Below are 25,239 nucleotides of genomic sequence, written 5' to 3'. Positions count from 1 at the left end.
AACAAGGACGAAGTCAAGACAGGTGTAATGACCTCTCGGTGGCTCAGTGACCCCTGGCTATGTTTATTATGACATGGCTCCAACTGAACACATACCATGTGACAATCAGTCAGTGAAGGCCTCTGTTATGAGCACTTAGGCTCATTTTAAAAGCAGATTTTTTTTTAAATGTACACAGTGTTGATTTCACACATGTAAAATTGTTGTAGGGCTCAACAATTTCAAGCTGAAAACATACATAGAAAAATAAAAGTATGGAAAATAGCTTCAGACTGTTTCGTTGAAGGTGTTGGTGGCACTGCCGAGGGTCTCGGCTGCGGCTGTCACTCACGGTGGCACACTGTGGTGTGGCCTGCCGGCTTCCACTTGGCATCTAAAAAAGCTGGATCATGGACTCTCTGGACTTCCCAACGCCGACCCATTTGACTGAAAGGCAACAGCACAGAAGAGAGGCCGTGAGCGCAGAAGAGAGGCCGTGAGTGCAGAAGAGAGGCCATGAACACTAATGCTAGTCTGGTGGAGTTCTGGTCATCCCAGGACTAGGGGGGTAGGGCCCTGGGGCTCACTGACAGCAAGTACAACCCACTGGGTGAGCTCTAGGCCAATGACAAAGCCTATCTTAAAAAGAGGTAGCCAGTGTTCCTGAGGGTGTGCCTGAGGCTGCCCTCTGCCTCTGTATACATGTACACACACTTTAAAAAATGTCCCTTAACTGTGCAGCATGTTGGGGGCCGGAGAGATGGCTCAGCGGTTAAGAGCACTGACTGCTCTTCCTGAGGTCCTGAGTTCAATTCCCAGCAACCACATGGTGGCTCACAACCATCTGTAATGGGTTCTGACGCCCTCTTCTGGTGTGTCTGAAGACAGCTATAATTGTACTAATATATATAAAATAAATAAATAAATCTTTAAAACAAACAAAAAACAACGTTGTAGTGTGTGCTTTCCATTCCTCTGGCAAAGGGTCTGATTGTTCGCCAAGTAGGGTGGGTTTTTATTAAATAGCCATTTTTAGATTTTTAGAATTTTATTTTATATATATAAGTGTTTTGCCTGCATGCATGTATGTGTACCACATACATGCCTGGTGCCCACAGAGGTCAGAAGAGGTCATAGGATCACCTGGAACTGGAGCTACAGACAGCTGTGAGCTGACACGTGGGTACTGAAAGCCAAACAAATCCTGGTCCATGCAAGAGCAACACGGCTCTACACTACTGAGCCACCTCCCCTGCCCCAGAAAGGGAGCATTTAAAACTGTGCTGTGGGCCCCATAATGGGTCACTCATCCTTGGGCAGCAGAAAGCAGCTCCTGCCCTGTGCTTCTCCTTGCCTGAGCCATAGGGACACACCCTGGACCTTCTCTAGACGACAGGGCACATACACACTGCCTGTTTTTTCCACCCTAGGCTACACCCTAGTTTGAGTCAGTGGACCCCAGCCTGGCTGGAGCTGAGGAAATGACCTGCCCCTGATGGCACCTGTTCTAGATCTACCTCTTCTTGTCTGTCCCATTCATGTGGTTACTGCTCAGGGGTTCTTATTTCTCACTAGGCCTTGTGTTGAGGTACAGGCCCTTTGGGGTATCCAGGGCTGAGGGTGTGGGGGTAAGAAGAACCCACCTGCAACACCCATGTGATTCTCCACGAAGCGCACGTAGCTTTGGGCCTGCGGAGGCAGGTCCTCCCACTTCCTGGCGCCTGTGGTGTCTGCTTTCCATCCAGGCAGTGTTTCATACTCGACCTCCACCTTCTGCAGGATCTCCTGGTTAGCTGTGGATGGGAGAGGGTGGGCTCAGCCGGGTCCGTAGACTATCCCACTTGTGGAGACGGTCGTCTTCTCACCTGGTGACTTGGCTGCTGAGGACCTGTGGCCCTGATGGCTTTTCAGCATTGGGCAGTGATCAGGGGATGCCGTGGGGCTCAAACATTGGCTGTGCCCCTTCCAGCCGGGAAGCATGGCCAGTTGTGAGACACTGGCATCTGCTGAGTAGCTGACAGATTTGTCAATAGGGAAACTCTGAGGTACAACTGGACATTATAAAGGATTCTAGAATCCCAAAGCCAAGACATCCTTAAAGGTACATGGCTCTTCCTGCTTGGGACACCCAACTTTGTGCTGGGACCCCATGACTAGTAGTTGGTGCATCATCCCTTGCTAATGGAAGATGCTGGAATAGGCAGCCTTTATAGGATCCTCAGATCCAGGCAGTGTCTTTCCTGGGTACTCCACATTACCACAGAGCCCAGAGCCACCGGCAAGACTCTATGACCTTGAAGGATCATCCTTTCAAAGGTCAGGGGTCAATAGGGTCAAAAACCCAGGCCTCAAGGATACACATGGCCCCACAAGCCAAGGGACAGGACTGAATCTGTCTGGGTTTCCTTGGAAGTGGTAAGCAAGAGGCAGTTTGCCTATAGTGTGCTGTAGGAAAGGGAGTCTCTGTTGATAAGATCTGCCTCTGACCTGAGGCTGACAGGCATATTCCAGACACAAGAACCCAAACGCCAGAAAAACAGCCCTGTGTTTAAGAAAAGACAGGGCCCATAGGCACAGGAGCCAGGCCAGACCCTTATGTGTCACTCAGGGATGAGGAAGCAGCTTTGGGACTAAGCACCTGTTAGCAAAGGCAAGGCCCTGAGTTTTATCCCCAGCACCAGAAAATAAAAAGGAATCTATCCACAGGGCAGGTTTTCTCATCTGAAATGCATTTCCCTAGAGATCCATGGTTTTCAGGGCAGCTCATGTCTCCTGAGTCTCCAGGCTATCCATCTTCCTGGAGACAGGCCTTTCTGAGGCTAGTGAGGGTGGCAGGGTGGACTCCCAGCCTACCTTTCAGCCCTATCTCAACACATTTCCAAGCCACTAGAAGGCCCAAGGCTTCCCAGAGATGGGCCAGGCCTCCCCAAGAAACTGAGAGACGCAGCTGCCTGCAGGTCTTAGGAGACAAGCAGTGGCCCTCAGAGTCTCAACCCCTCCCCTTTGCCTGCTGGAGGCAGGAATGCCTCTCCTAGTCACCTAGAAACTAGTGGATATCTATTCTGATGCTCAAGATGTATCCCGACAGCGAAGAGAACTCAGGTTTGCTTCGCCTCACATACCAGGGAAGTAGGGAATCCTCTTTCCGTTGAGCTTGTAGGAGATGCCAACTTTAATCTCGCTCAGGACATCCAGTATGTCCAGCTTGGTCAATGCCAGCCTGTCCCCCAAACAAGAAACAGAGACAAAATGGAGAAATGTACCCTGTCATTGCTTATGTCTGGTTTTCACCCTCCCCTTTCTCCTGTTGTTTGCACGAAACATGGCAAAGATTAGGGGATTCCTCCAATGCAACTGCTGAACAGGCTAGAGGACTGCCTGCCTCTGGGCCTGAGTCCTGCATCTGCATTGCTGAAATCTTGACTTTCTCTCTTGCCAGCGGGTGCCTCCTCTGCCCAATGCTCTTGCCATGTTTGCCCTGTAGCATGGGGCTTTTGGGGCCCACTGCTAGAGCACAGTATCCACTTTTTCTTCCACTTTCCCAGGATGCATCTGCTTAAGCACCACCCCAGAGCAACCTGGCAGTGGCCTTTCTTGGCTTTCTTCAAAACTGCCTTGTACCAAAGTTTCTTTCCTCCCCCCCCCTTTTCTTTCTTTCTTTCTTTCTTTTTTTTTTTTTTTTTTTTTTTTTTTTGCTCCCTTCTTTCCATACAGACTTCATGGGTAGATCTTATCTGGCTGTGCCTTCTCAGGCTGAATGTGGGGTGCAGACACGTGCTATCCTACATCTACGTCACAAGGTCTCAGCTACTTCTTCACCAGTCTCATACTAATAGCTACCTAGCAGCTCTTTTCCCACCTAGGGAGGTTCTGGTTGTCTTAAAGCTACCAGAGACTTTCCAATGCTGGTGGGGTAGCCCTGCCCCTCTTACCAAGATGGAGAGGAGACAGGGAAGCCAGCGTCCTATGAAGTCTCATTCTGTCCTAAGCAATCAGACCTTTGCAAAGACTCTGAGGTCTACCCTGTGTTCCCTGATACTCCTGAAGGAAATTGTTCTAGTATCCCAACTGAGAGCATCCTCGCAGGCCTACAGGGGTGGAGGACCTGGGAAGGCCCCTGTTGTGGATGGAGGGATGCCTTGCTTTAGGCCCTTACCCAACCTTGACCCCTTCCACCTTTGTCTCCTGACCGTGGGAGCCTTTCTCACTGGGGTTCTGTATCCTCAGGAGAGATAAGTCGGTTTCCAGTGGTCCATGGGAGCTGTGAGGCTGGCTTGACCCCATACCTTTAGGAAGGCACCTGGAGCCCTGCCTGCCTGTCTGCTTTCCCAACCCCCTCTCAGAGTTCCTCCTATGGGACGAGGGTTCTAGAAATGCCAGGTCCTTCTGGCTTAGAAACTACCACTGTACTTTGTAGAATGTCCCCAAGCCCTGCAGACAAAACCAGTGGCCACATTTGCATGTGCATGGTAAGGGAGTGAATGACTCCCAAAGATGCCTGTCCTCGAGGATGCTCTGTCCTGGCTCTGGTACTTCAGCTCTGGATCAGCCTCACCTTGCACTCGGTCCCACACCCGGGCAGCCTCACACCAACTCTCACGTGACCATCACAGTGTTTTTGGATTGGTCAGGATGGAAGAGTGACCCTGTTCTGGGTTTGCTCCACACCTATAGCTTCCGTGTCACTCCCTAGCATTGGCCGCACTTTGGGGAGGGCACTTGGTTGCATAAAAAGACTCCACACAGATGTTGGGGCCCAGCCCCTGAGAGGAGTTCTACTTGCACTGTGGCCTTTGGGATGGGAGAAGATTCCCGTGTGGTGTCGCTTTGATGGTGCCTAGCCCTGACCCTAACCCTAACCCTGAGTATTCAGAAGGGCTGCTTACGCAGTGAAGCCATTGACCATGTGAGCGTATCGGAGGATCATCAGGTCCAGCCAGCCGCAGCGCCTCTTCCTGCCTGTGGTCACCCCCCACTCATGGCCACGGTTCTGCAGCAGATCTCCAATTTCCTATGTGAGAATAAAGGACCGTCTGTGCCCGCCATGTTGGGCACTTGGCCAGGACAGGTATGGCGTGTGCCTGCTTGTCTCCTGTGCTCATGGCTTCCTCTCCTCTCCATCCTCCTCCAGCTGAGGTCTCACACAGGACTTTGCTCCCCAGTATGGTTCTGAGGAGGCAGGACTTGTCCCCGAGGCCCAGCCTGTGTGTGGAGGCGCAGGCAACCCACCTCCCCTATCCTGTTTAAGTGTGGGCAAGTAGGGGTGGGGGCTTGTCCTGCAACTTGGGGTGCAGGGGCAGGGTTTATCTCCCACCCTAAACACAGCCCACCCCAGGCTCTCTCAGACACTTCCCTTTCCTGGGACAAGAGCCACGACTCATCCGAATCAGGTGTCAGGGTAAGGCCAGGTAAGGAAGCCCAGGAAGAAGGTTCTGAGGCCTCAGTAGTTTCAAGAAATGCTCCCAAGGCTAGAAAGATGGGAACAGGGGCCTTGCTTTCAACCTCTAAGTACTGAAGATTTCCCACTCATCTGTGGGCCTCATGTGCGTGACAGGAAAATGGAGTTGTGAACACACACACATACACACACACACACACACACACACACACACACACACACACCCCTTTTGTGAAGTGTGTTGCTGATGGTGTTGGAACAGACTGGCCTTCAAAGCCTCTAACATCTCACCTCTGAGCTTGTGCTGTAAAAAGACCCCACTAGGACATGGAGAATTGCCCAGTAGGGTCCCCTTCCCATACCTACAGCTCCACCTGACACCACCCCAAATATCCCACCTCACCCCAGTGCTGGAACTCACATTGATCTGCTCCGTGGGGAAGGCCCCAATGCCCACACGGGTGGTGTAGGCCTTTACCACACCATACACATCGCCTATGTTCTGGGGCGGGATGCCCAGGCCGGTGCACACACCACCCACAGTGCAGTTGGAAGAAGTCACAAAGGGGTAGGTCCCTGCAGGACAGAACAACCAGTGGACACTCATTACCCTGTGCAGATCCCAGGGCCCAAGAGGCCTTTTCAGAAAAGGGCAGTTGGAATCCCTCTGTAGTGGTGGTTCTCAACCTCTTGGTTGTGACCCCTTTTGGGGATCAAATGACCCTTTCTCATGGGGGTCGCCTAAGACTATTGGAAAACACACATTTACATTTCGATTGATAACAGTAGCAAAATTATGAAGTATCAAATAATTTTTTTGGTTGGAGTTGGCACAGCATGAGGAACTGTATTAAAGGGTCACAGCAGTAGGAAGGTTGAGAACCACTGCTCTATGGGGATCACCCCGGCCACCAGTCTGGGGGCCTGTCCTGGGGCAGTGGCCTAAATGGGGTGCTCTGCAAATCACATAGGAGCCTGTACTGAGGTGGCCTGGCTTCCCCAACAATCAGGGCAGTAGACTGGCATGCCGAGGGCTAGCGATATGAAGTACCTGTCCTTGCAAGGCTCTCTTGACCCCCCTCTGGCATCTCGGTCCCAATTCCCTCATCTTAGTTCAGCCTTTTGGAAGCTCCCTGATATAGCTAAACTTAGGCAAACAGGACAACGGGATCCTTGTGGTGAGTGCGCTTCATGCGTTCTTATGTTCTTATCGTCCCCAGCAGACAGGAAAGACCGGGTTAGAGCCCCTCAGGATGGAACTGCTCGGTGGAGCACTCACCGAAATCGATGTCGAGCAGGGCCGCGTTGGCACCTTCCACCAGGACCTTTTTGGGGGGACCATGCAGGGCTTCATACATGAAGTAGACACCATCTCGAACCATGGGTCTGATGCGCTCAGCAAAGCCCTGAGAGGACCGTGCAACCACGTGAGGCTGCAGAGCCCACAGGAGCTGAGAGCTGGCAGTAGTACCTGCTTGGGACTTCTGGGCTCCGCCCAGGTCTGCCCCACCCCCATGTGCTTCCCCAGAGCCCCGCCCAGTTTACCTTGAGCCTTTTGAGTTGACCTTCCACATCTATTTCCAGGGTGGGGAACATGGACTGGTGCTGGTGGGCCAGGTTCTTGAATCTGTGCAGGCAACCCTCACTGTGACCCTCTGAGGACCCACACTGGCCTCGACTGCTCCATTTCCCAGCCTGTCTTCCCCGACCTTTCCATGGCTTACCCCTGGGCTGTGGGAGGGTGGGCAGACCTACCTGGCAGAAAACTCGTCAAAATCCGAGAGAAGGTCACAGATGCGGAGGCCTGTCCGGGCAGCTTTGGAGGAGTAAGTTGGTCCGATTCCCTTCTTGGTGGTGCCGATACTGAAAGATGCAAAGTGGGCGCTGCTGAGGAGGTCGGCTGATCCCACCCCAGCTTCTGGCAGACCCGCGGTCTAGTCCAGGAATCAAGGCCAGAAGGTGAGAAGGTCACCAACAGCAGCAGCGGGGACATGTGGACAGCTCAAGCACATAGCAGCAGGATGCCAGGTGGGTGGGGAAGAGAGTCCTCGGTTTCCGCATCAGGGCTTCCCCTGTCTGCTTCTAAATGTTGACATTAGTGCCTTGGTAGCAAGAACACTGTGGCAGTGTTGATTCTACTTACCTCAGGTCTGCCCCAGTGACCCCAAGTCAATCAAGTGCTCTCTGTCGCCACCTGTGTCTTGTGTGTGTGATCATTCGAGAGTGTGCTTGTGCTAGTACATATATATGAATGCATGTGCACCATGTGACTCATGTACCCGTACAAGTGCAAGCACACACGAGTGCTCATGAATGTGAACCTTTGGGTACATGCATGTGTGCAGGCACCTGTGTGCCCCGTGTGCCATGTACACATGCAAACACACACTCTTGCTCATATGCAGAGTTGTGTAAGCAATGTGCCTTGACATGTATGTGAGCACTGTGCACCTGTGCACAGGCAGTGTGTGTGTGCCCCCTGACAGCTTCCCACCTTCATCCCTGGCACATCTGGAATTCTAACTAACATTCCTGAGTGGACAGAAGACCAAGCATCACTTGGGCAGGAGCAGGAATAGGGTGCTGCAGGCTGCCGTGGCTGTTGGTCAAGCAGGGGCAGCCAGGCCTCTTCAGACGTCTTGCTCCCCTATGGGATGTGCCCGTGCTCAGGATGGTGCAGCTGTGTCAGGAGACAGCAGTGGCAGCCAACAGAGTCAGGGTGTGACCCCCAAGGCTGGGCTACCCTGTTGTTCTTGCAGGTTTTATTCTCACAGGACCCCTAAGTTGGTGGATGACAAGGCCCCCTCTCCTGCTCAGGCAGACTGGAAGTCCCCAGGAAGAGGAAGAACAACAGTGGCAAGAGGAACTCACTTCTTCCCCTCTTGTGCTTGACGTTGTACTTCCTGCAGCCCGTCCACTGCCTGGTGGAAGTCGAACACTGGTGCCAGCAGCCAGCACATGGGCAGGAGAGAAGCAGAGGGCAGAGGTTTGTGAGGGACTTCATTTTCTGAATTGTGTCAGGAGAATGGGTCAGCGGAAGGGTGCCTGGCTGGGAGCAGAACCGGGGTCCCAGAGTCCCAGGCTCCACAAAGGGGTAACCAAGTATGACCCCAGCTTTGACCTAGCTGCTACCCTGAGGCTCATTAAAAAGAGTAAGGCTCAGCAGCCTATGGTGCCAGGTAGGCGCTCCAGGGTCTCCTGAGCTCTGTACTATGGAAAGGGCAAGAAGGGGCCAACCCCAGGGCCCCATGGGAAGCTTACCAAGGTGAGCCCGGTCAGAGATGATGAGACGCTTCTCCCAGTCCTTCAGCCCTGCAGGGATGTGGCAGAGAAGACAGCACACTGTGGGCACTCTTGGGTGACCCTCCCCCTCAGTACTGTTGGCTTAAGTGTTCTGAAGGAGCACACACAGTGCACAGCAGCCACAGCCCTGCCCTGGCACTGCCTGCTGAGCTCCCCGGACTGCAACCCAAGAGACACCACACCCATGCTAGAGCTCCTTTCGCTTCAGCCTCTTCCTCCGTGTCCTGCACTTTGACAATTTAGGGGCCTGTGATGCTGTAGGCAGAGCTTAGAAATTCTGAGCTGCCCAGCTTCTGCTGCTTAGTGAGGGCTCTGCTGTCTGCTCTGCAGAGCTAGCGCACAGTGAGTGGGCCTGTGGGGGAGGGGGCAAGGTCACAGATGACCTACCTTTCTTCTCGTTCTTCTCTGCCTCTTCAAACAAGCCCGGCAAGTGGATGACCACGCCATTGCCTGCAACACAGGGCACAGACTCATGACTATTTACATTTCAAATGGTATGGGTCAACAGCAAGGGCAAACAACTCAAGGACCCAGACCATGGGGATGGATGTGGTCACTCGATCGCATGCAGCAGCATGGTGACACTTGGGGACACTGGGCTCAGACATGGAAGATATGACCCCCTACAGCCCACTAAGGTGAGGTCTCAAGCTGCCACACTCAGGAAGACAGAGAGCTTCTGGACCTATCAGCTAGACAGAGAGCTTCGATCAGTCTCTGGACCCTGGGGGAAGCGGAGGATGGGCAGGTGGGCTGGAGTTTAGGGCTCCATAGTGTTAGTATGTGGTATGGAAAGTTCTGCAGACAGTGGTGTGGTGCCCCATGAGTCTCAATCCTGGGTGTTCACCCAAAAGGGCTGAGCACTGAGCCTGCTCCAGATGGCAATAGCAACTTTTTATAACTGACACATCTTAGAGGGTAGTGAGGCCTCTGGAAGGTTAGGGGATAAATAGCTGTGAATGTCACATGCTGGGATATTTCTTAGTGCCTCAGGAAGTGAGCTGTCAGGAGGAGTGGAGGACCCTAAAACGCAGGCAGATGGAGTGTCTGGGGAAGCTGCACACTCAGCCCCAGCTGGTGTGAGGCAAGGGCAGTTATGGAGGCATCCTGTTTAGTTTTTATCTTGACACAGCCTAAGTGTGGAAGCAGAAACCTCAGCTGAAGAACTCCCTTGATCAGATGGCCTGTGAGCATGTCCTGATTGCTAATTGATGTGAGAGGCCCTAGCTCACTGTGGGTGATGCCATTCGTAGGCGGGGGCCTGGGCTGTAAAAGAAAGTTAGCCGAGGCTGGGCATGGTGGAGCATGCCTTCAATCACAGCAGTCTAGAGGAAGAAGCACAGAAGATCTCTATGACTCAAGGCTAGCCTGGTCTACATAGCAAGACCCAAACAAAGAATGAGGAGGAGAAAATAGATAGATAGATAGATAGATAGATAGATAGATAGATAGATAGATAGATAGATAGATAGGTAGGTAGGTAGGTAGGTAGGTAGGTAGGTAGATAGATAGATAGATAGATAGATAGATAGATAGATAGATAGATAGATAGATAAACTGACAGATAGAGCTGGGCATGAATGATCCAGAGAGTGAGAGCCAGTAAGCAGAATTCCTCTTTGGTTTTCGTTTCAGATCCTATTTAAGTTCCTGCCTTGGCTTCCCTCAACAATGAACTGTGACCTGGGAATGTAAGCCAAATAAACTCTCTCCTCCCCAAGTTGCTTTTAGTCGGAGTGCTTCAGCAACAGAAAGCAAATAGGAACGGAGGCTGTCTTCCATGTGGTAACCACCGTAGTCCAGAGAGGAGGGACTGAGCTTTAACACAGCCAGGGTCCCAAGCCCGCAAGCTGCCTGCTCCAGGTTGGCCTAGCAGGAAGCCCTCTTTCTATCCAACATATACAGAACCCAGATTCCCCAGTGCCCTGTTCCTGCAGCCCCCACCCCTGCATACCTCCAGGGCTAGCCTTCTCTACCCAGCACACCAGACTGCATCCTGGTCTAAGTGGCTATGACTCTGGACTCAGAACAGCAGCTTTAAGCCCACAGCAAACATGATGTGCAGGCCCAGACTCTCAGCACTTGGGAGGCTGAGGCAAGAGGATCATGAGTTTGGAGCCAGTCTGGGTTCTCAAATTTTCAAATCAACCCACTTCTCAGGGTGAGGACAAGCCAAGGTTAGACTTGGCTTTGGAACAGGTTCCAGTCTGGCCTGGGCTACATGAGACCCCTCCTTAAAAGCAAAGCAAAGCAAAACAACACAAATATAAACTACTGCCTCAGAACATTCTAGAATCAACTGTGCTGCCTCACCTTTACAGTGGGTAATTTAAAATATTTTATTTTATTGCATTTGATGTGTGTGGGTGTTATGCTTGCATATGACTGAGCATGTCTGGTGCCCATGGAGGCCAGAAGAGGGTGTCAGATAACCTGGAACTTCAGTTACCGACTCGTGAGCTACCACGTGTGTGCCGGAAATTGGAAACGCAGCTGGTGTCCTTAACCACTGAGCTCCTTCTCCACCCCTGACGTAATGTGTAAATGATGGTTCAATGAAGCAGTTCCATAAGAATCGGAAGCACGGGCTGGTGCTTCCGATGGCTCACTGGGTAAGAGCACCCGACTGCTTTTCCGAAGGTCCGAAGTTCAAATCCCAGCAACCACATGGTGGCTCACAACCATCCGTAATGAGATCTGACTCCCTCTTCTGGAGTGTCTGAAGACAGCTACAGTGTACTTACTTAAAAAAAAAAAAAAAAAAAAAAGAATCGGAAGCACAGAGAAATGTGGAAAGGTTTCCAGAACCCTACAAGGATCCTGGAGGCTATAGTTTATCATGGAAAACCAAATACAGGATCCTCAGAGTAAGCCCACACAGCTCGATGCCTATACACAGGCCGAGAGGGGTGAGGAGGGCCTGCTGAAGCCACACAGCTCGCCAGTGTAGGGTCTGGACTGAGGAGATCCAAGTAAGCAGAGATCACCGTTGCTCTCAGGAGGAACCCTACGCTAGCCTCGTGGGGTTGGCCATGGCATAGGTTTGGCAGAGGGAGGTGGAACACCAGTCCAGATCGGAGTGACTCAGAGATTACACAAGCCACCCTGAACATAAAAGGTCACTCAAATGCCACAACATCTTGAAATAACCCCGCAGCAGAGAGGCGAGGAGTGTCGCAAGCACAGGCTGGTGCTCCTGCAGAGTGGCTGCTCTGAGCGAGCAGACACCCTTTGGATGAGCACGGCTCCTCTGTTCTTGAGCAAGCTTCCAGTTGCCAGTCACTCTCCTGTTGTCAGCTCCAAGCCATCCCCAGGGCTGAGCAGCACATGATCTGGGTCACGTGCATTGTCACTGTGACGTTCCACCAGGGAAGGTTCTGGATGGGTAGAAGCAGTTTGTTTCCTGAAGGCTCCCCAAAGGATGGGCAGCACCCCGTTCTGCCGCTCTGCTGAGCACACACGGGGGCAGGCCACCTCGGTAGCTGGGGCTCCTCATTGTGGAAGGTGACTGTCACCACCATCCTGGCTCTGGACCCGGAGGGCTAGAGACAGCGTGTACTTGAGAGGAGGGGCTCTGTGGAGTCTGAGCCCCAACCACGCCCACTCCAGCCTGAGCCCTGACTCCGCCCACCCCAGCCCCTTGTAGATTTCCTTCCTCTGCTCTTACACCATGGGCCAGACCTGTGCTATCTGCTGGCTTCTGGCCAGGCAGTACCTTGCCTTTGCTTCCTGACTGAGATGTGGGGGTCAGATAAGCCACAAGTATATCAACCAGAGCTGGACGAATGAAGACAAGAGGGGCTGGGGGTGAGCTGGATGGGGGGGGGGGTTCTTCATCAACCAGAGAGACCAGGGTAGGGAAGCCTCGTCAGACATCTGGAACAGCTGTCCGAGGGGTAGATGGCTATAACAGCCCAGGCAGCATCAGGAAAGAACAGCTATAAATGTGCCCAGGCTGTTCCCAGACCCATGTGCTCCGACGGCACACTGTTCCACACTCATCTCCACACATACAAACATATCCATACACATGAACTTGAGCACACACACACACACACACACACACACACACACACACACACACACTGAGACAGAGAGAGCTCTGTGTGTGCCACAAAGCTTCCTCTACCCTCTGACTCCTGCTGAGACCAGGCTCAGAGGACACTTTCTGGCTGGGGGCTCCAGGGGAGCACACAAGGCAGGCCCAGCCTTGGGGTTTGTACAGTGAGACTCCCCACCCTCTCCACACACACTGGCATCCTGGTTCAGGAAGTCAGGCTGGGGCTGCAGGGGCACTCACCAATGAATGACACGGCCTTGGTGTTGATGATGCCGCTGGGGAGCAGGTGAAAGTCATACTCCTTGCCGTCCACCACTACTGTGTGCCCCGCATTGTTGCCCCCCTAGAAACAGAGACCGGAATGAGCCATTGGTACCCGAGGGTTGAAGACTATCTCACAGGGGCCTGCCTAGGACTCTAGCCTCACTCTAAAGCCAGCTCTCTCCCGACATGGTGCATAAGAAGTATTGTCCAGTGTTAGGGCTTGGGGAGTCTAAATCATGGTCAGGACCTTGGGCTGAGTTAGTAGTATCTGATGCTGGGATGGCCAGATGGAGGTGCTCAGGCCCAGCCTGGTCCCAGGGCTTTACTTCAGCCCTGGCAGGTGGACCTTGCTGAGTTCCCCTCTCTACCAGGGAGGAATGAGGTGGTAAGCGCAGACCCCACAGCCCAGCTTGCACACACACACACACACACACACACACACACACACACACACACACACTCCTCACCAGGCCCCACCCTGGGTAAAAATGAAAGGACCAGGCGACTCCTGGGTCAGCCTGTTCTAGGGAGGCTGTTTCTTTTGGGAATTCAGGCTGACTGTGGACAGTCCAGCTGGGATAGGGTTTTCAGGGTGGGGAGAGGGTCCACGCCAAGGACAGGCTTCAGGCTCCAGCATCTTTCCGCCATTAGCCAGTCACCTGACCACAAGTACACAGCTCCAGAGCCTCATGGTGGTGAGTCACTAAAACTCTCTTGCCTTTGACTGTGGAATCCTGTCACCCACAGGAGGTAGGGGAGCCTCCTTAGCAGATCTCTGTCCAGCAGAAACTTGTAGTCTGGGTGTGCTGGTGTGTGTGTGTGTGTGTGTGTGTGTGTGTGTGTGTGTGTTGGGGAACAAGGCACAAGGGCCTTCTAGAACAATGGTTTTCAACCTTCCTAAAGCTGTGGCCCTTTAATACAGTTCCTTATGTTGTAGTGACCCCCAACCATAAAATTATTTTGTTGTTACTTCATAAGTATATTTTTTTACTGTTATGAATCATAATGTAAATGTCTGATAGGCCAGGCATCTGATATGTGACCCCCCAAAGGGATCAACCCACACGTTGAGAGTTACGGCCTGTAGTACCAAATCCCACCTGCAGACAGCGCTGTGGTGCCCCTAACTACAATGGAGAGCAGCTGTGCTCACTGTAGTTTAGGGACCCTCAGCTCCAGTTCCCCTCCCTGCCCCAGAAGACAGACAGGCCAGGCACACGACACTTTTGTTTACCTTGCTGATGGAGCTGAGACACCTCAGCTCCACACATCTTTCCCTTGCCTACTAAAGTAGGACCCTCAGTGAAGGTTCACCTCCTTTCATGACACCCCTAAGCACGGGGATATGAAGGATCACATCTCCCAGCTCCTGCTGAGGTAGGCGGCAGATGATACTGATGCTGAGAGCCTGGGTAAGGGGCTCTCCCTCCAAGGACTTCACTTTCCAAGAGTTTTAAGAGAAGGCCCCAGACCTGTATGCCTAAGTTTCCTGTTCCTTGCCTGCCCTCTGTGGGGCTTATTATCATGTAGTTGACAGAGATGGGTCAGCTAGAGGCCAACTTCATGGCGTGGACCCCAGACAACCAACTATTAGAGAAGGCATGCTATGCAGTCTGTCCCGAAGCCTCTGAAACAATTCTGCTGGAGCCTTTTGCTGTGTAAAGGGCGGGGACTGTCCGGGAGGCTCCCCGGCTTAACAAGACTTGCAGGGAGCTCTTGATTCTTGGGGTGGCTCCAGGCACAGGAGGTTACCTCCTTGGGAAACCTGGAGGTAGCAGGCAGTCTGTCCTTACAACCTCTGTGACCCTGGGCTGCCCATGGAGCAGGAGAAATGACACAGAGCAGGACAGGTGTTGTGCTGGAAGGGAAACTGCCTAAGAAGAGGCCCAGAGGGACTAGTGGGAAGGAGAGAGTATTTGTGGGCGGGGACATGAAGGAAGTGGGAACTGAGGGAGCCTCCTGCAGCTCTGGCTTTGAACTTGCCATCAGTTAGGCACAACAGATGCCTGTGTCCTGCCCCTAGGCTTGTAAAGTCACACCATCAGCATGGGACAAGCCCATGTCCCATGAGGGACCGTGGCAAGACTTGGGTTCCAAGACTGTATCCATGCTTGGCTTGGCCACAGCAGGTGCAGAATTGCCGCCGCCTTTCAATTCCCCAAATATGTGAACACTCACAGTCATGTTTCCTGCCTGAGGCAGTCAAGATGGTCTCCAAGAACAGATATGGAAACTGAGGTCCCAAGAGAAGACGGGCTTATAGCAGAGAGTAGATGGCTGAGCTCTGCTTGGGCTGGCAGGCCTCCAGGGACAGCAAGGTGCCAACCTGCCTTCCACTGTGTGGCTAGGTCCATGGAACCCAGACACCCCAGGAGGGGTACTCTTTCCCACCTTCTCTTTGAGTGCCCAGGGCCACGTCAGCTGGCTTGGGGACACAGACAGCAAGCACCCGCCTGTCTGTGTTGAGGGTAAACACAGGTGCCTAGGAACAAGCTTGAGTACCATGGGCCAATAGATATCAGATGACCTCAGGGCCAGAGCCCACTGCAATGCCCAGGCATCCGGCACAGGCCATTGCTAAGGCATACGTCATTCCAGGACACTGGGCTTCCAGCAACCCTGTGGGGCCTCAGGGTCACAGTCTCCCTCTTCTCATTGAGATCTTAGACTGACCAGAAGCACAGGGACAGTTGGTAGAGATGGAAGCAGGAGCCCCTCTACCCCACGCCGACACACACACACACACACACACACACACACACACACACACACACACACACACACACACATACACGCACACACACGCACGCGCGCATGTGCATGCGCACATTTCTTTGACTTTACTAACCCAGACCAGACATTCAATCGGATCTGGGCACGATGAGAGTCGCCAACCTCTGTAAAGGATTGTGGGACATTTAGACCTGCCCAGTACAGCTGATTAGACATGGCTCCCATGCAAGAGGTTGGGTGAGGAGAGGCAGAGGTCAGCTCTGTTTCGGAGGCTCATTAACCCCTTGAGTGGGTAGGCTCCTGAGGGCCCTACGGAGCTCTACACAGGTGGGGAAACACTCCCTACGCCACTCCAGCTCTAGAGGATGAAGATGTGTGCCAGCCTCGGGCTGCTCTAGGGCATCGTAGAATTCAGGATCTCACTGACCCCTCAGTACCAGGATGAGTTTAGCAGTGCCCACGCAGCACTGGCCAGTGTGTCAGAGATAGCCCAAAGGCCTGCGGTGACCCTGCCCTATTGTAGGGGCCTTCTGTCAGCATGACCATAGGTTGCTGAACACTAAGGAGGACCTGTGATGTCATAGCTAAGTACTTGCTCAGGCTCCCCTTCCTGGGGGTCCACCGGAAGATGACCAGCTGCCTATGTTTGCAGATAGACACCAGGCACCTGGGCACAGCCTTTGGGGCCCGTCAACAAGGGTAGCTCCTCTCTACTTACAGTGTGAATGGCGTGGAGTAGTACCCTTGGTATGGTCACCCCAAGGCACACCAAGACCAGGTAAAGGGAACGGCTACATGGACAGCTCAAAGCACATACCTCAAGATATCTGTACCACAGAGGTTCACACCAGAGCCCAGGGTCAGGGGCATCCAGGAGCCTGCTGGGCACGGCAGCGCCACTTGGTACATTCAGGCTCCTCTCAGGGTTCTCACCACAGCACAATTCTGAGGACTTTGTGTGCATCAAAGTCCCCCTAGCACTCTTCAATAGCTTGGCTGGTCACCCAGAGCCCTCAGGCCCTGGTGTCCAGAAGTTTAAGACAAGAGACTTTTGTCTTTGGAAAACAAAGAGGGGCCGAAAGCAAATGAGATCCTGTTTCAGATCAACTTGGTCCCAACCTCTGCTTTGCCCTGCAATTATGACCCATAGCTTCCGTGTGAGGCAGGGAAGGGTTCTGGGTGCAGGCCCTGTAGGGACATCCTCTGGCTGGGCTGCATATGCAATGGTTGTGGACATGCACGGCAGAAACCAAGACTCCTTTCCTCTGCCTATCCATGCCTAACACACAGCTGCAGAGCCCACCTGCCCCCACAGCCCTGAGATCCCACCCACAAGCTCCAATGATTTTCCTACAGTCACCCCATCTTGTGGCCATCTGGACACAGCTCCTTTGGACTACCCAGGGCCCTGTCAGTGCAAAGACCCTAAGCAACGCAGAGGACCTCAGGACTGGATGTAACCAACTAGTGTCCCGGTATCTCCTTTCAGGACAGTCCCAGGGCCCTGCTGGACAGAGACCTGGAATAGATACCCCCACCCTGCCTACTTAGGCTCCTCCATCCAGGAAGCCTGTGTGTGGATGCAGGGTACCCACAGCACATGTCTGGGGCTTTCCTAATTCTCTCCCTATCTTTGTCCTCCAGGTCCCTGGACAGGGTGCTGTGGCATTTGCCTTCCACCAGGGGGTGCTCTGGGCCCCTGCTTTCCAGTCTATCGCCTTCCTATTCTGGCCTGATTATCTGTAGGTTCCTGGTAGGGTACAGAGAGGTGACTGAGATAGCCAGGAGGCCCCTGGGTAATTAAGACCTCTGCCTCTTCACAGACAGCAGGGAAGGACTCTGTGTAAGTGACATGTGTGTCGATGTGCTGTGCACACAAGGGGCAAGCTGAGGAATAGGCATTTAGCTCCCAGGGCTCCTGCACCTCTGCTCTGCTTCACCTCAGCATCTGCTCCTTCAGCATCTGCAGGGGTTTCTGCTCACCACAGCGATATCTCTCCTCTGTACGCGCTGGCTGTCCCTCAGGCCTTGGGTGGAATGTCCTGTGTGCTTGCAGGACTGAGCCTAGTTACTAACATGTCCCAAGCTCCACCGTCTAGTCACTGTCCCGCTCCTGTCCATGCTCACAGACATACAACTCACTTGCTTCTTTCCTTATAGGGAGAAACAGGTCTGGGCAGGAATATAAAGATCCTTCCCAAGGTGATGTGTGGCTATGTGACCCTTGGAGTCCTGTCCCGGAGACACTGCTTGGCCATCAAAGCCATCAACAAGGGCAGGAACAGGAAGACCTGGTTTTAGAATCAGCTCCAGACATTCCCAGCACAAGGCTGTGGCTCCTCTCACCCGCCAGAGGCTGCCTGAGCAGCCTGGGGTCCAAGGTCACGTGTTTCCCATTATGATCCCTTGAGGAAAGTGCCAGAGGGCCTGCAGACTGCATGGAGGGTCCCAGCATGGAACCTCAGCTCTAAGTGTGCCACTTGCCACTCTACTAGAGAAGCCTTGTGGTCACAGCCCTGGCTATTTACTACTGCCTGGGGGCCAGCTCTTCCACAAGGCTCAGCTCGACAGCAGCCCCAGAGAAAGATTACTGTGGGCATAGAAGGGAGAGCCTAGAGTAGCAATGGAATGCATGAGAAGATAGTGGCCAGCATGCCCTTCAGGTAACAGGTACGTCAGACCCATCTGAAGGAACATCTGGACACAGCTGGACAGTCAGGCGGCCGAGGAGGAAACATGGAGGACTCAGAAAGTGGAAGCCTCGGCAGAGGTGCCTGGGGCTCCAAGGGAGAGGAAGAGAGACCCTGAGCAGGAGGTCAGGAAGACTTGCCTGGAGGTGAGTGAGGAGTGGATTTAGTAGAGGAACCAGAGAGGAAGACAATGCAGCCCCCAGCAGCCTCAGAGATGCAGGGTAGAGGAAGACTGACTGTGTGTCAGGAGGGGTGGGGCATGGACCGAATCAGAGCAGGGACACCGGGAGAAAGAAGAATGCAGGCTGGACTCCAGGCCAGAGATGCTGGCTGGGGGTGCTCCTAGGGACTCAGCATTACATTCTGACCCATACACCCTCTATTAATCAAGGTAGCAAAGCAAGAAATGAGGGTACCTGGCAGGGCTGGGCAGAGTCAGAGCCCAGGGTAGTGGAGACCAGCAACAAGTGTCTGTGGACATGGAAAAGTGTGGAAGCCAGATCTGGAGGATGGCTCCATTGGCTCAAAGGGTTAGGTGGTAGGACAGCTCACCCTCCAGAAGCCCAAGGAACGGGTAGCCTAGCTGGCTATACAGCATTTTTAGGTAGCGAACTTACTGGGGGAGAGGGGGGACACTTGATTTGCATTCTTGTGTTTGCCAGCCCTTTGGCACGGCTTTGGGCTTGGCCTCTGGAGCCTTCATTTGGTTCGTGCACCCATTCAAAGCCAGAGGCAACTTACCTAGCCCCCCACCCTGCCAGCCTCTGATCACACAGGGCTGGCCATAGGCACATAAGATCAGGGAAGATATGGGAGGCCACAGGCAAGCAAAGAGGTCCCCGCCAAGGGGAAGGACAAGTGCAGGAAACCAGAGTAGTCACCAAGTGCTTGCAATGACTCAGGGGCTGGGCACTCAGGGAAAGGACTGGAGTTGATTTCCAGAGGGCTTGATGGAAGGCTGACTCTTCTGCCTTGTCCATGAAGTGGGGGGAAAGAGGACAGGTCTCTTGGCTTATGATAAAGGCTTCAAGGGACTCAAAGGAACAGTTAGTTTGGTTCTTCAACTTTTCTGAGCCTCAGTTTCCCAACCTGTAGAGGAGCTCTGTGGGAGGCTCCTGACTTGCTAGTTCACGAGAGACTGGAAGAGAAACATGTCTCTATTCTCATATTCCTCAGGGGAACACCTGTTTGGGTCTGCTGGGGAGGTCAGGTGGTGGGAGAGATAGCCCCTCTGAGTGGGTGACTGTGACCCTGTGCTGATCCTTGAATGTCCTGTCAAGAAATGGGGATCTGGATCTGTCATGGTGACTTGGGCATAGAGCAGGGATAGCTCATCTTCACCCAGAACTGTGTCCGCAGAAGGAGACGGAGCCTGGGACCATCGAGGCTCACCCCTGACAGTGCTGACCAAACCCAGCAAGTTGTGTGGAAAGACTGTAGGCGCCACAGGAGCAAACGGCTCTGAGGAAGGGTGGGGGCTTTGGTGCTGGGTCGCTGGAGAGCAGGACTCCAGACCGCTGGGAGTAAATCCCAGTTACATACACATAGCTGGACAATGCATGCAAGGTGTAGGGCTTAGGAGGCCCAAGGTCTGTCCTTAGGACCTAGAGACTTCAAGGGAGAGGGGTGAACAGGGTGAGAGAGCAGGGTAGCTCCTCATTCTTAAGAGAGTTTCCAGAAATCCTCATCCCCAGCTGGGCAAATGTGGCCCAGGGAACCAAGCTATGCCTCCGGAGGCCTCCTAGGAGTCCTCGGGAACTCAGCAAGAAAGCCACAGAACCAGGGAGACAGAACTCCAGCAGGTGTTCCCACCTTCATTTGGGTCAGCAGCCATAAGTGTGGCTCCAAACCCAGTATCACAGAGTATCTTCCCTCAAACCGAGCCCTCTGTGCTGAGGATGGCACCGCAGAGGCAGTGTGGCTGTTAGCTGCAGCTCAACACCACAGAGACTTAAGGAGAGCAGGCAGCTAGCCCTAGGAGAGTACCCACCCGCTGTCCAGAGTCAGTCAGAACAAATGTGGGTGCTCAGAGCACTTTGCAGCTGGCCAAGGGCACAAAGACTGTCTCTGGCCTTCTCTGAGCACTACCAGCCACCGGGTCACACCCTGCCCGGGAAATCTGTGACTCCTCCTTTCTCCATGTCAGCCAGACCCCTTTGAACTCTGCTTTAGGCTCCTGACCCTGCGTTCCTCTAGGTTAGAAACCTATCTTCATCCTGTCTCTGCCTGGCTGACTCGCCGAGGACACCCCCCTTCTCAGAAAGCAGCTCTCACCCTTTGCTGCATCTTAGGGTACCTCGACCCACCCCGTTGGGGCTTTCCCCACTGGAGGGCCCACCATCACCGCCCTGGAACGCCCTACCCCTGAGGATCCCATGTCCTCAACTCAGCGACTTATATTTTTAGCTCGGGCTCCTGCCATTGCCCTGGGGAGGAGGTGGGTGGGTGGTGGGAGGCCAAGAGCTTTGTGTGAGAGGGTGTGTGTGGGAAGGAGGACTTAGGCAGTGGGGAAGGTACTCCTGGGAGGGAGGAATCCAAAAGGCTGTGACCCACTCAGGGCACAGGAGGAAGGGGTTCGTCCGGATCCCGGGGAAGGGGAGAGGCTCGCTGGGCAGGTTAGGGAGGGACTCGGCGCCTGGCCCGCACCTGGCAGCGACTGACGATGTCGGCGTCCGTGGCCAGCAGGTCCACCACCTTGCCTTTGCCCTCGTCCCCCCACTGCGCGCCCAGCACCACGGTCACGCGGGAGCCTGTCGCCGCCGCCTCCTGCTGCAGCCGCCCCCTCTTGACTCCGCCTGTGCCGGGGGGCCGGTCGTTGGAGGCTCGGGTCCCGGACATGCTGGCTTAGCTCCTCTGCTGCTCTGGGCCAAGCGAGAGCCCGCCGCCGCCAGAGCTCTCGCTCCATTAAATGCGGACGCCTAGAGAGGGGGGCGGGCCGGGGGCGGGTCCTGCGCACGCGGTGACGCACCTCGGTGACCTGCGGCCACAGCTCCCTGTCCCTGCCGCTGTCGCTGCAGATGGCGCGCACTTAGGGTGCTAGACGCCCCGACACGACTTGGGCAAGCAGATGACTCAGAACACCCTAGGACGTGAGAGGTGCCAGTGCTGCACGACCCGGACTCTACCCCTGCCCACTGGCCTGCTAGGACTAGGGTTTGGGGTTGCACAAACAGCGGAGGAGGCTGCTTTTTCCGGGGCAAGAGAGCGGTTAACAAAAGCAGAACCACAGATGTTTCTTTGCCGTTAATCTGGAGGATCTGCCTGCGGGATCACCTGTTTTCCCGTCTTGAACCTCGAGTCCAGGACCAGGAACGGTTCTCCTGAGAGCCGCCCAGAAAGTCACCTTAACTAAGACGATCTCTCTCCACCAGGCCACATAGTCACCCCTGCTGGCCCAGGATATGCAGCTCTTGGGTGGCTGTAGCTAGCTACTAGCCCAGCGCCAAGTGTAAGATGAAGTACCCACATCCGCTCGGGGTCAGAGCAACTTGAGGGACACAGGAGCAGAGGAGGATTCAACTTTCCAAGAGACCTCGGGGTCGATGGTTTCTGCCACTCAGTCCAGACTGGAAACAGGGACAAGGGAAAGTCCTGAGGCTGGGAGGCCTGTGTGGCATGCTCCCCCCAGCCCCCCACTGGTGCGTGTCCTTCCAGGGTGTGCTAACTGACCCCTGGGACAGGTTCACAGAGCAGTCAGGCTCCTAGTTGTCCTGGGGGCAGTTCGCAGGACTGTCACAAGACCAGTGAGACTAGACACACCCTCTGGGGGACTGACACCCCCCCTCCCCCAGCTTGGGGAAGAGAGGCTATTCCCAGTCAGCCTCAGCCACACTGCTGCTACCCTCCCTGGCTGTGCAGGTCATGGTGGTCTGTGTCTTCTGTTTCACATAGGGACATAGACACTCTCTTCAGTTGCTATGGCTGAAGCAGTCAGGGCCTCGGATCTGGACACTACTTCTTAGAAGAGCCTTACAGTCTTTGTGTGCAGATTACAATATCCTTCTCTACCTCACTCAGTGCCACAGTGGGGAGGGGGCAAGCGAGTAGACGTGGCATCTAGAGTTAGTGGTTCAGGCCAAGATCTCCTGAGCAGTGGCTGGGACAGGCAGAAATCCCTGATAAGGTCTTTCAGGAAGGTGTGCTCAGAAGGCAAAGCAGGCAGAGAAGGCTGATGCAGGAACGGAGACAAGGGGTAAACAGGAGAATATGGGGGGGGTTGTCACAGGAGGAAGGGTAGGGGGCACAGCAGCTTCTGAGGACTGAGGGAGGAGAGAGGCTGGCAGAATGTTACACAGGTCAATGAACTTTTTCTCCAGGTGAGAAAGATTATGCTTTAAGAATGCCAGTGTTGAATGTCACTTTGGTCAGGTCACTTTAATGCTTGCCCTTGTCCCCTTGGGAGGTGTTGCTGCAAGCCTGAAAGGAATCCTGGCTCCCTTTCCTGGGGGGAACCAGGGGTTCTTGGTGAGAGGTATTTAGGGTTCAGAGGGACCTACTATGGGGGCTTAGACGGGTCCTGGGCACTGAGGCTTCTAAGCCTGAGACTATAAATAGCCAAGGGCCCACATAGAACGGGGAGGGCTTTTCTAAAAACAGCTTCACTCAGGCTCAACAGCTGGGACCCTGCCAGTCACAAGGCTCAGCCGGAATTAGCACCCCCACCCCCTCAGTGAGCCCAGCCCGGGATGGTGGGCAGTGTAGCAGCTGCTAAGTTTGGGGGGAGTCTGGCTTTGCAGCTGTGTGACCTCAGACAAGTGACTTCTGCTAAGCTTTGCATAGGCTTAGAGGGAGGGCACGCAGGCACAGCGCCACCTATGGTTCCCTCTGGGTTATCAAGAGACACCGCCACACAGACAATGCACATGATCTGGCACCCATGAGCCTTTGCAAGGAGGTTCCAGGGGCTTCATAGCTGCCACTGGGCTGGGTTTTCCCAGGTCTGTTAGCCACGAGGCCGACTTCCAGAAAGCAATGGGGAGGAAGGCTGGGGAGGCAGTGCTCTCCGTCCTCCCCAGGCAGGTGAAGTGCTGACCTTGCAGGTTTGCCTGATGAGATAGGTAGGCATTCCACCCCAGGTGCAGACCGTTCACAACTCAATACCTGGGAACTCCAGAGTGTGAAGATGGAGCTGACAGAGCTAGGCTGCAGAAGCAATCGCCCAAGGAACCAGCAAGACTGTTTATAGTAAAAGGCACTTGCCACCCTTCCACTGGGTCCACACAGAAGGAGAGGACAATTCTCAGAAGTTGTCCTCTGATCCCCACATGAATGCGGTGGCAAACACACTCCCGCACCAGTAGTTAAAAAAAATTAAAAGTATCCCTGGTGGGAATAAGGTAGCAGCTTTGGGAAAGTCTTTTAAAAAGTTATAGTTACTCCCAGCCTGCAGCCCAGGTTAGGTGTGTACGGCAGAGATATAAATGGTTCACACCAGGCCTATCCCGCCCTTAGCACCATTCACACACCCTCAGATGGAGTCCCCCACACAGAAGCTGTTGAATGGGAAAAAGGAACTCACTCCAGCCGGTGACACACTGTGACTCAGCCGTGAGCTGCGAAGTGCTGCCCCACGGCTCTCAAGAACAACCGGAAGCAGCCAGCCACAGTTTCAATACCTCTATTTATATGGCATGCTTGGAACGGGCAAACCCAGAGAAAGCCAGATGGTGGGGCTAGGGCCAGAACAGTAGATGCTTGTGAGTACGAGGGGATTCTTCGGTAGTGGAAAACCTGGATCATGAATTTGAAATTTTTTTGTGTGTGTATGCGTGTTTTGACTGCATGCATTCTTGTTGCTCACAGAAGCCAGAAGAAGACATCAGGCTCCTTAGGACTGGAGTTATGCATGGCTGCCATCTGCCATGTGGGTGCTGGGAATACAACCTGGGTCCTCTGCAAGAGCAACCGGTGTGCTGAACCGCTGAGCCATCTCTTTAGCCTTTTTGATCATAGTTGCTGGCCATCACACGGCCATTTGACTGGCAGAAGAGGTTTGCAGAGTGCGGGGTGAGGTTCCCACAATGCAAATTAGCCATCACACCATGACAGTGTGGAGCCATCTGCCACTTGCCCCTGTCTGGTCTTAGTTCCCATCTCCTTCCCACCACCACCTCCCCAGGGCTTGAGAACCGTCGTCGGCAGATGCTTGGGGAGTGGCTGAGTCTCTGTTTACACAGAGAAAGGAGGCTGCGGCTGACTGACTGAGAAGTAAGCCGAGGCCAGCACTGATCCCAGGCCCAGGAGTGACTGCATGTACTGGCTGGTTTTGTGTGTCAACTTGACACAAGCTGGAGTTATCACAGAGAAAGGAGCCTCCCTTGAGGAAATGCCTCTGTGAGATCCAACTGTAAGGCGTTTTCTCAATTAGTGATCAAGAGGAGGAGGGCCCATTGTGGGTGGTGCCATCCCTGGGCTGGCAGTCCTAGGTTCTATAAGAGAGCAGGCTGAGCAAGCCAGGGGAAGCAAGCCAGTAAGTAACATCCCTCCATGGCCTCTGCATCAGCTCCTGCTCCCTGACCTGCTTGTGTTCCAGTCCTGACTTCCTTTGGTGATGAACAGCAACGTGGAAGTGTAAGCTGAATAAACCCTTTCCTCCCCAACTTGCTCCTTGGTCACGGTATTTGTGCAGGAATAAAAACCCTAAGACACTGGACTTCCTGGGAGTCTGGGGACAGGGTCCCTGGATAGTATTTAGGGATACTACCCTGGCTAAAGGCTGAAGGGCAGACAGACAGCAGTTTTCAGGGTTCTGGGGCAGGACAGGAGGCGCCTGAGCACGGGTGGCAACATGAGCCCCAACATTGCCTCCCTGC

The 25,239-nt window shown here is 53.9% G+C and overlaps 1 protein-coding gene across 1 annotated transcript; it reads right to left on the bottom strand.

The window, feature by feature from the left end:
* Positions 1–28: 28 nt before the first annotated feature.
* Adssl1 (adenylosuccinate synthetase like 1) lies at positions 29–21,337 on the bottom strand. Its single transcript, NM_007421.2, has 13 exons — positions 21,074–21,337; positions 12,981–13,083; positions 9,068–9,130; positions 8,639–8,689; positions 8,249–8,315; positions 7,133–7,240; positions 6,923–7,004; positions 6,657–6,783; positions 5,799–5,953; positions 4,866–4,990; positions 3,102–3,199; positions 1,623–1,772; positions 29–426 (listed from the first exon to the last, which is right to left on the bottom strand). The coding sequence occupies exons 1-13, from the start codon at positions 21,263–21,265 to the stop codon at positions 374–376; spliced, it is 1,374 nt and encodes a 457-aa protein (NP_031447.1). The 5' UTR covers positions 21,266–21,337; the 3' UTR covers positions 29–373.
* Positions 21,338–25,239: the final 3,902 nt, after the last annotated feature.

Source organism: Mus musculus, chromosome 12, assembly GCF_000001635.26.
Source record: "Mus musculus strain C57BL/6J chromosome 12, GRCm38.p6 C57BL/6J".
Taxonomy (NCBI): domain Eukaryota; kingdom Metazoa; phylum Chordata; class Mammalia; order Rodentia; family Muridae; genus Mus; species Mus musculus.
Note: the sequence above shows the minus strand (reverse complement) of the source record. Positions and strands in the feature narration are given on the sequence as shown.

Bases quoted from the DNA above. Each gene is read 5' to 3' on its own strand.
- Adssl1 (NM_007421.2), bottom strand. From the start codon at position 21,265: ATGTCCGGGACCCGAGCCTCCAACGACCGGCCCCCCGGCACAGGCGGA. The intron at 8,690-9,067 runs GTAGGTCATCTG...ACATCCCTGCAG, and splicing joins AGAGAAGAACGAGAAGAAAG to GGCTGAAGGACTGGGAGAAG. The intron at 5,954-6,656 runs GTGAGTGCTCCA...TCTGTCCTGCAG, and splicing joins CCTGCTCGACATCGATTTCG to GGACCTACCCCTTTGTGACT.